The sequence below is a fragment of the Vicia villosa genome, linkage group LG6 (assembly GCF_029867415.1).
Source record: "Vicia villosa cultivar HV-30 ecotype Madison, WI linkage group LG6, Vvil1.0, whole genome shotgun sequence".
Taxonomy (NCBI): Eukaryota; Viridiplantae; Streptophyta; class Magnoliopsida; order Fabales; family Fabaceae; genus Vicia; species Vicia villosa.
The window spans coordinates 149934717-149944125 of record NC_081185.1 but is presented as its reverse complement, the minus strand read 5'-3'; the positions used below and the strand labels follow the sequence as shown (position 1 = coordinate 149944125).

Genomic DNA, 9409 nt, shown 5'->3' with positions numbered 1-9409 from the left:
CACATATATTGCTCACTCTTTAGATCCAAGAACTTCCAAAATACCCAACATCTCAAAAAAAAAAAAAAAAAACTCAATTTATCAGGATTATATTTAAAATATGATACTTCTCCTTTGTATATAAAGAGATTTTTTGATCTACAAATTCCCTTCTATAATAAATCACAATATTAAAAATTCTATCCATGGTAAACACTAAACCCTAAAACAACCACAAAGAACAACATTTCAAACACATACTAATTCTTAAACTCCATTTTAATTTCAAAACCCTAACAATTAAAAATAGCAACCTCATATTGATAGACAATCACTCATTCGTACCATGAAATGAAATACACAACATGATCTTACATGACCTACTTCAACTTTATGGATGATTCTAACATTTGCCATAAGGGATGTGTGTTGAATATGGATTGCATTAGCAATTGCTAATGATGACATCATTGTTGGCCAAAAACGGCTATTGTCTTCACATGAAGTTCCCTCCAAGGTCTCTTCACTCTATTCTTCTACGTGGGACCCCTAGCTCAAGGTCCAAATAGGGATGAGAAGGTGTGCGCTTCCACATTTAAATTTATCAAACTAGTAAACTATACCTTTGCGTTGAAAAACCATCGTTGATTAATTTCATACCTTAACTACCACCTCATTTCTCAATCACTAGCAATATTACCAACCTTCTCTCTTCTCATTCTCTCTCTATACATCCCTAAATAATTACACTAATGGAAAACCACCACCACAACCACCGTGAATTCTCCTTCTTAACCTCCTCCGGCGACTTCCTCTGTAACAACACAGATCCTTCAATCAAGGAAATGAATCTCTTCTCATCATCACCTAACGACAACCAAGATCAAGAACAAGATCAAGATCAACATGTTAATGTAATGTTTTAAATATTAATATTGATTATATTATATACATATATATTCTTAATTGATTTAATATATGTTTCTATTTTAATTTTCTTTTCATATATAGACAGGACTGAATTTAACGTATGCAAGTGCTACAAAGTCCAAAGTAGAAAATCCTGAGAATTCCGAAACTGAGGTTTGTTTGTTGTGTGTGTTACAATTTCCAACAACATAGTATATATGTTTTTGTGTTGATAAAATCTCATTTCAGCTGATGAATACACTGCAAATTGAATTGAGGAAGGTGCAAGAAGAGAATCAGAAACTAAGAAATGTGTTGGAACAAATCACCAAAAGCTATAGCCAATTACAAGCTCAGTTGTTCATCGCTTTGCAGCAACAAAACCATGTCGATGTATGAATCTATACATTCCATATGATTTTATTTTATTTTATTTTCTTCTATGATGATTTTATTTTCAACCTTTGTTTGTTTCTTCTAGATTTGTTTTTTTGTTTTTTCTCAACATTAATTTCGTAGTCAGTAATAAAGAAAACAAGGGTGGCGTGCTTCACTTAAATTAGAAACCGTGGCTATCTTTTTTCAAATCCTTCTACTAAAATATCTATTATTTGGATTTTTCTGCAACTATAGTCAAGAAACATTTAATACATTTTTTTTTTATATTTCATTTTAATTTTTATAAACTTTTCTATATTATTTTTTTTGAACATTTGAGGTTATTATCAACATTTCATAGAACTGATTACTGATCAAAGATAAGTCTGAAACAGAATATGGAAACAAATCATGTGATGGAATCATCGGAACAAAAGATTATGAATGATGCATCCGTTTCGGATGGAAAACAAGCTTGTCCTTCGGATCATAGTGCGAAAGATGTTGTTGAATGTTCTTCTTCACACTCATCCAAAACTTCTGAACAAGATCTAACGCATTTCAGAAAAGCTAGGGTTTCGATAAGAGCAAGATCAGAAGCTCCTATGGTACATACTATATATGCATATGAGTATATTAATTAATTAAATGAAAGATTAATATAATGATTAATTATTGATGATTTGATTTTAGATTAGTGATGGATGTCAATGGAGAAAATATGGACAAAAAATGGCGAAAGGAAACCCTTGTCCTCGCGCGTACTATCGTTGCACTATGGCGGTAGGATGTCCCGTTCGAAAACAGGTAATCATAGTTGATTATAATTTTGTTCCCAGATCTTTTAATACCATTGCTTATTTAAAAAAAAAAAAATTTGTTCCCAAATGAAGTGGTAATAACTATTAGAAACTCAGACAACTGATATGGATATGTCCAGGTCCAAAGATGTGCGGAAGACAAGATCGTTTTGATAACAACATACGAAGGCAATCACAACCATCCACTCCCACCGGCCGCAGCCGCAATAGCAAACACCACATCAGCAGCTGCATCAATGCTACTATCAAGTTCTTCAACCTCATCAACACTAAGCAAAGAATCAGCACCATTTTTATCTTCATTCCCTTACGCTACAATATCAACCCTATCATCTTCTCAACCATTTCCAACCATCACTCTCGACTTGACACACGGCCACAACCTTGCCATGCAACACAACAGAATTCCTCTACCATTACAGCATCCACAACAACAACTACTAGGTGTTAACCCGTTCTTGTTCTCACAGAAGCTACCAACTATGGCCTTGCCCTTACTTCAGCTAGGGCAAAGACCACCTTCATCAATGGTGGAGAGTGTGAGTGCAGCCATATCTTCGGATCCAAACTTCACTGCAGCCTTGGCGGCAGCGATTTCGTCAATTATTGGAGCACAAAGAGGGGGTGATGATAATAATAACAATGCAAGTGTGGTTCCTGCAGGTTCACCTCAGCTTCCTCAGTCATGCACTACATTCTCTACCAATTAGCTAGCTAGTATGTGAATCTTGTTTGACCAACTACATTTATATACCATATAGTATCTATATTTTTTTCTTTGTACAGAAAGAGATGGGAAGATTAGTTGTGCCGGATGAGTACATTTTACTCTACACTTATATATTTTGTTCTATACTGTATGTAACACGGGCTTTTAAATTGCGGCCAAGTTATTGTTGATGTGGTAGCCTTTGCAATGACATGTCGTAATTGTGGTTTAATATAAAATTAAGTCACAATTGTAGTGTAATTTTAAATCATCACTTGCAGCAGTGCAGTAACTTCAAGTGTTATGGTACGGTTCGTGAGAAAAATTGACTGAACTGAATTAAACTATAATAAAAATTCACTCGAACTGAACCAAATCGTTTCAATTTACTAAGAACTAAACTGAAATAAAATTATTGATTTGGTATACCGTGTCAAAATTCCAAACCGTACTAAACCGCTATAGGGGTGGGAATAGGTCAGGCCGACCTGCAGGGGCATATAGTCTAGCTTATTTTAGGTCAGGTCAGGCTAGGCCTATTTAATAAAGAGGCTAGGTTTAGGCTTTTTTAAAGGCCTATTTTATTAAATAGGTCAGGCTTAGACTATTAAAAAAGTCTATGATGTCTTATAAACTGACCTCTATTTCCACACATATTAGAGATATGCTAAAAAGGTTGGCCCATGTATGCATATATATTAGAAAAAAGGCTAAATATGCTAGCCTATGTATGCATATATACTAGAACAAAGTCTAAATAGGTCGGTTTATTTATGCATATATAGGGAGACCTATAAGATTTTTTAAGTAATATGAATTAATTAAAAATTTTAATGAGATGTAAGCTTTTAAATATGTTTTCAGGCCACCCTAGGTTTTAAAAAAGGTCAGGCCAAGTTAAAAAATTGAAGTTTATCGTAGGACAGACTCAGGCCTTCTCAGTGGCGGAGCTAGGACCCCGACTCGGGGGTGCAATTTTTTTCATCAAATATATATATATATATATATATATATATATATATATATATATATATATATATATATATATATATATATATATATATATATATATATATATATATATATATATATATATATATATATATATATATATATATATATATATATATATATATAAAGTTAAAAATGAAAATCTTTTATTTTAAATATTAAATTTAAGTTTAATATTTTTTTATCTCGTATATTAATTTCGGGATTTATTTTACTTCTTTAACTTAAAAAATTCTATATTATCATTTTACTCTAATTAGCCACAAAAAATTTTAGAAATTAATTGTTAAATTTATTGCTAATTAAACAAAAATAATTAATATAATACATTTTAAAAATTAAAGAATCAGTTTAAATTTTTTGAAATTAAAAAATTAAAATGAACTTTAATGTTAAACTTTAAATTCTGTACTTACATTAATATTTGCAGTAAATGAGTTGTATATGGAAAAGCAGTAAAGTGTTTAAGAACAATAAGTTAAGTAAATAATAAATTAATAAAATAGTATAATGAAAAGACAGAGGACATCTAGCTTAGGCAGTTAAACGAAAACATTGAACATTGGTTTTCTTTGGGTGCAAACAGGAATATTCAAGGGGTGCAAGCAAGAATATCCATGGAACAAATTACAAGTATCAATGTATTTTTCAAAAATCCAGGGGCGTGCAGCTGCATCCCCTCACTTGCACCTGAGTCTGCCATTGGGTCTTCTAAAACTTAGTCTAGCCTAGATTATTTCCACCTCAACTGTTAGAAGACAATTTTTCTGTATCGAACCGTTAAGTTATTTTTCAATTTAAAAAAAAAAAATTTACCTTATTTTAAGTATTTTTCAGTTTAAGTTACGGTTCGATTTTAAAACTGCTTGTACATAATGGTTTGGTTCACCATCCAAACATAACGGTTTGATTATTTTAATTTCAGTTTGATTGAGTTCGACGACTTGATTCAGTTCTTCGATAATTATTTAAACCTTGCGTTCAAGTTGTGTTTTTGATACAGAGCATATAATGAACATAAGAGACTCAACATAAGAGAATATAAATCTAACATGTTTGTTATCATTTTCTTTGACATGTATATAGTTTGAAAACTGATCCAACATTTTTATAATTTTGAAAATGAAAAATCATTGTTTATACTTCTCATTGTTTTTAAAAGTGCATTCACTTTGACTTGTCTTCTATATTTTCTCTACTTATTCTCTCAACACTATTACTAAAAATATCTTGTTCCAACACTACTTTTCAATAGTGTTGGGCGAGAGAGCGAGTATTGAAAAATAACTTAAATCTTACATTGGTTAAAGATAGAATCTACAAAAACAACAATAATGTACTTATCTCAACAAAAATAATAACATATAACATTAATCTCAGTTTAAATAACAATAACAATATTAAACCTCTAGAATTTAGGGTCTCAACAACAATAATAACAACAACAACAACAACGTTAACGACGACGACAACAACCACAACAACAAAAACGACGACAACGGCGATGAGAATAACAACAACAACATCAACAACAACAATTTTAATGTAACATGAGTAGTGATGTTATGTGAGAAAGAAGTGAAAGAAATGACTTCAATTTTTTATTCTGGAAAATATCAAATAAGAGCCTTAAACACATATCATCTTCGTACTTCCTTGCTTTTTTACGAGTTAGATGATGATATGTGTATATGGCACTCGATGTTTAGAGCATTTTAGAAGGGTTCTATGTGTGTTGTTTTAGTGTGCTATTTTAGGCAAGTGAAACTAAAAACTACAAGCTAAGTTGTATATTAAAGAGTAAACTATTTCACCTCGGTTGTAAAGCATAATCGAGGTGAAAATGTGAAGAGTCATGACCAAGGGTATCATCAACATGCATATGCTTTGTTTGATCATCACCATCATCTTCATCACTCAGCCATGCAAGATCAGAAGTCCTCTATAATCAAGGTGATTTCCATTACTTAGGAACTTGGGGTAGGACTTGGGAACAATGCATTATAAGGGTTAGATTGTGATCAATTCATTGCATGCTTGATTAATTGATAGAAATTGTGTTATATAATGATCATGTTTGCCCTTGGTTTTTGATACATGTTAGGGTTGGTTTTTTGATAAATTGGGATGCAAAAATGGAAGTTGTAGCCCCAAAATTTGTGTTCTTCTATTTTATGAATTTGTGATTTGAATACTGTAAAAGTTCTCTGAATTTTGTGATCTTGAACTGGTAGTGTTGATCACCATCACGACGGTGCGGGGTGGACATGTATGGTTAGTACTCAGACGCTCTGGTCAGTTCAAGATTCAAGATGAGTATAGCTAAAAGTAAATACCAGAGAATGTACCATTACTTTCCATGTGAACTGACTTTTATATCTTGTGTCAAGTTGAGTGGATTTGAGGCAAGATGGGCCTTAGCTATTTGGGTCTTTGGTCGGCTCAGAACAATTTCCCTCAAGGCATTGTCGGGCTTTGAGTGAGATGGGTAAGCCTTTAGTGATTTGGCCGGTCTCTAGGATGTTTTCTAGTGTGAGCTAGAATTGAAACACTTTGGCTATGGAAGAGGTGCCTAAGGTCGGTTCTTCAGGGGAGATAACTTCCCTCTTATGGATGCCTGGAATTTTCTCGCCGCGGCTTGCCGCATGCCTGAAGAATTTGTTGTTACCGTGTCGACGACGTACGTGTCCTTTATCTAGAATCTCTATGAGGGGGAGAAGGTGGAGCTTGTTTCTGAGGTCACCCTCAACATATATTAATTCGTCTCTTTATTCTCCCTTGTCGCTGCTAGTAGAGGAGTGGTATGGGCTCTTGGCAATACCACATGAGAAAATTGAGAGGTAAATGCCCAAATATAGATATTGAAGAATTGAGGTAGAAGCTCTGTCTAATTGAGAAATCATCGTGGGTTCTTTTTCATGTCCTTCTTTGTAATACCCCAAATTCTCTAAGCATGAGTATGAAACGCTAAGAGATAAATCTATAATCAAATACCTAATGGCAATTAGGTAGAAGTTAGTAGAGTAATCAAGAACAACATAATTGGCAAATGTTCTAAGATGCAAGGGAATTATTGGAAAGAGGTAAGAAAATCTATTTAAAACCAACATTTCCACCTTAACACTTTCATTCTCCCATTCCTCTCTTCACTCTAAGCAAGGAGAAATCAAAATTGACAGAGAATGAAAGAGAAACCATGGATGGAAGATAAGAGGAGGAAGAGTGGACTCAAGTTCTTTCCATGAATGCATGCATGAAGCTTTGTGAATAGTCATGATCAAGGGTATCATCAATATGCATATGCTTGGTTTGATCATCAGCATCATCTTCATCACTCAACCATGCAAGATCAAAAGTCCTCTATAATCAAGGTGAGTTCCATTAGTTAGGAACTTTGGGGTAGGATTCCGGAACAATGCATAATAAGGGTTTAGATTGTGATCAATTCATTGCATGCTTGATTAATTGATGGAAATTGTGTTCTATAATGATCTTGTTTGCCCTTGGTTTTTGATACATGTTAGGGATTTTTTTTTATGAATTAGGATGCAAAAATGGAAGTTGTAACCCCAAAATTTGTGTTCTTCTATTTTCTGGTTTTGTGATCTGAATATTTTTCTTCTTCTAATGTATACAATCTATGAAGCTTAATTCTGCAAGACCTTCACTCACTCTTGAATGTCCACCTACTCATATCCAAAATACTATCCAAGCCTCAACTTTGCAACGATGTTTACTCAATCTTACCAGTATTTTTTCCAAGCTCTTGGTCTATTTGAAAGAACAGAAACTCTCAACTTCGTCTGTAACAATCTTCACTCAGTTATACTAAAGTCTTCAATGGACAAGAAATTATTTCTCTTTTAATATGAAGACACATCCCTATTAAAAGAAGGACAGATGTTTAATAAACATCTCCGACGAAATTTGAAGGTGGAATGGAGGAGGTGCAAGGAAGGGGGTGGGAGTGATAATGTTGAAAATTGCTCCGCTCTATTGCCATACCTAACTAATTTGGCTAGTAAAGCCCATAACTAATATGAAAACTAAAAATAAAGAATGTGTAAAAAGCATGTGTTTATTTATGTTTAATTTATCATTTTCCTAACCACAACAACCAAGTCGTATATCATTAAGTGGACTCGGCTACATGAATCAACTTTTGTCATGATGTTCTATCCAAGACCATGTTCCTATCCAAATAGTTAATCTCAAAATATTTCTTAATAACTTCTCTTATAGTTTTGCTAGGTCTACATCTACCTCTATCACTAATTGTTTGACGTCTCTTCATCCGACCTACTTTCCTTACCATGGAATCTATAAATATTCTCCTCGCTTGCATAAACCACCCAAGTCTATTTTCCACCATATTTTTTACTATACGTGCTACCCTAACACACTCTAATATTATCACTTCTAATATTATCGTGTTTAGTCTTACCACACATTCAACGTAACATTCTCGTATATGCTACACATACTTTATTCTCGTGTTCATTTTTAACTGTCATACATTTTATGTTGTACAACATTGTAGATGTTACCACCTTCAAATAAAATTTTATCTTCAGCTTGAGTGGTACATTTGAGTCATATAAAACCCTTGAAGTCGTCCCTCATTTCACCCACTAAGCTTGAATTTGTTTACATCTCCTTCTATTTCTCCATCGGTTTTAATTATGGACCCTGGATATTTAAACCATATGACTTGTGGGATGAATGGTCTCAAACTTTCACTTCTATGTTAGAAATGTTTCTCCCTTTGTTAAACTTACATTCCATATAATTTGTCTTACTTTTACTTAGGCGGAAGTCATGTGTTTTTTAAACTCATCTCCAAACTCTAATTTAAGTTCTTCTTCGACTCTCCGAATAAGATTATATCATCTAAAAAAACATGCATCTCGATTCTAATTGCTAACTCTTGGTTGTGTTTAGTGAATACATCTAAAATCAAAATAAAAAGGTGGCCGATTACGGTTGAACCTTGACACAAACCTATTTTAATTGGAAAATCGTCTATCTCTCTACCATGTGGCTGCACACTAGTCAACACCCCTTCTTACCTATCTTCATAATATCACTTAAAAGAATTTAAGTAAAAATACTACTTGATAATATTTTCTTAACTTATCATACAACTTCAATAGCTTATGTGAAGACATCAAATTTAGAATGGGAACTTTCAAAAAAAAAAATTAGTGGAACAATTGCGCTGGACAAAGAAACACCGCCATAACATGTTTTTCTCCTAATCATTTTGGCCCTGTTAATTGTTAATGCTGCTAAAGTTTCCTTATTTTCAGACAAAAACTTGCATTCCAACTCCATTATAGTCATTTCACAAAGCTCTTAACTCATCACTGAAAAGAGGGACTTCAGTTGCTAAGTTTTCATCTAACTTACAAAATCAATTCATTCAAAATCAATTTTTATACCGCAGAACCAAACACATACTTAAAACGGCATCTGTTACTGATTTTATTGACAACTCTAACCATAAAATGTCCAATTTTTTGGTTTATGCCTTTATGTACTCATTTTGCTTTCCAGCAAGATAAGACTCTGACCAGTAACTACCAACCCAAAAGAAAAATGA

General features: G+C 33.1%; 1 protein-coding gene across 1 annotated transcript; it reads left to right on the top strand.

Moving 5' to 3' along the window:
• The first annotated feature begins 583 nt into the window (after nucleotides 1-583).
• LOC131610483 (probable WRKY transcription factor 47) lies at nucleotides 584-3478 on the top strand. Its single transcript, XM_058882441.1, has 6 exons — nucleotides 584-893; nucleotides 991-1062; nucleotides 1138-1281; nucleotides 1662-1874; nucleotides 1960-2073; nucleotides 2207-3478. The coding sequence occupies exons 1-6, from the start codon at nucleotides 732-734 to the stop codon at nucleotides 2795-2797; spliced, it is 1296 nt and encodes a 431-aa protein (XP_058738424.1). The 5' UTR covers nucleotides 584-731; the 3' UTR covers nucleotides 2798-3478.
• The last annotated feature ends 5931 nt before the right edge of the window (nucleotides 3479-9409 follow it).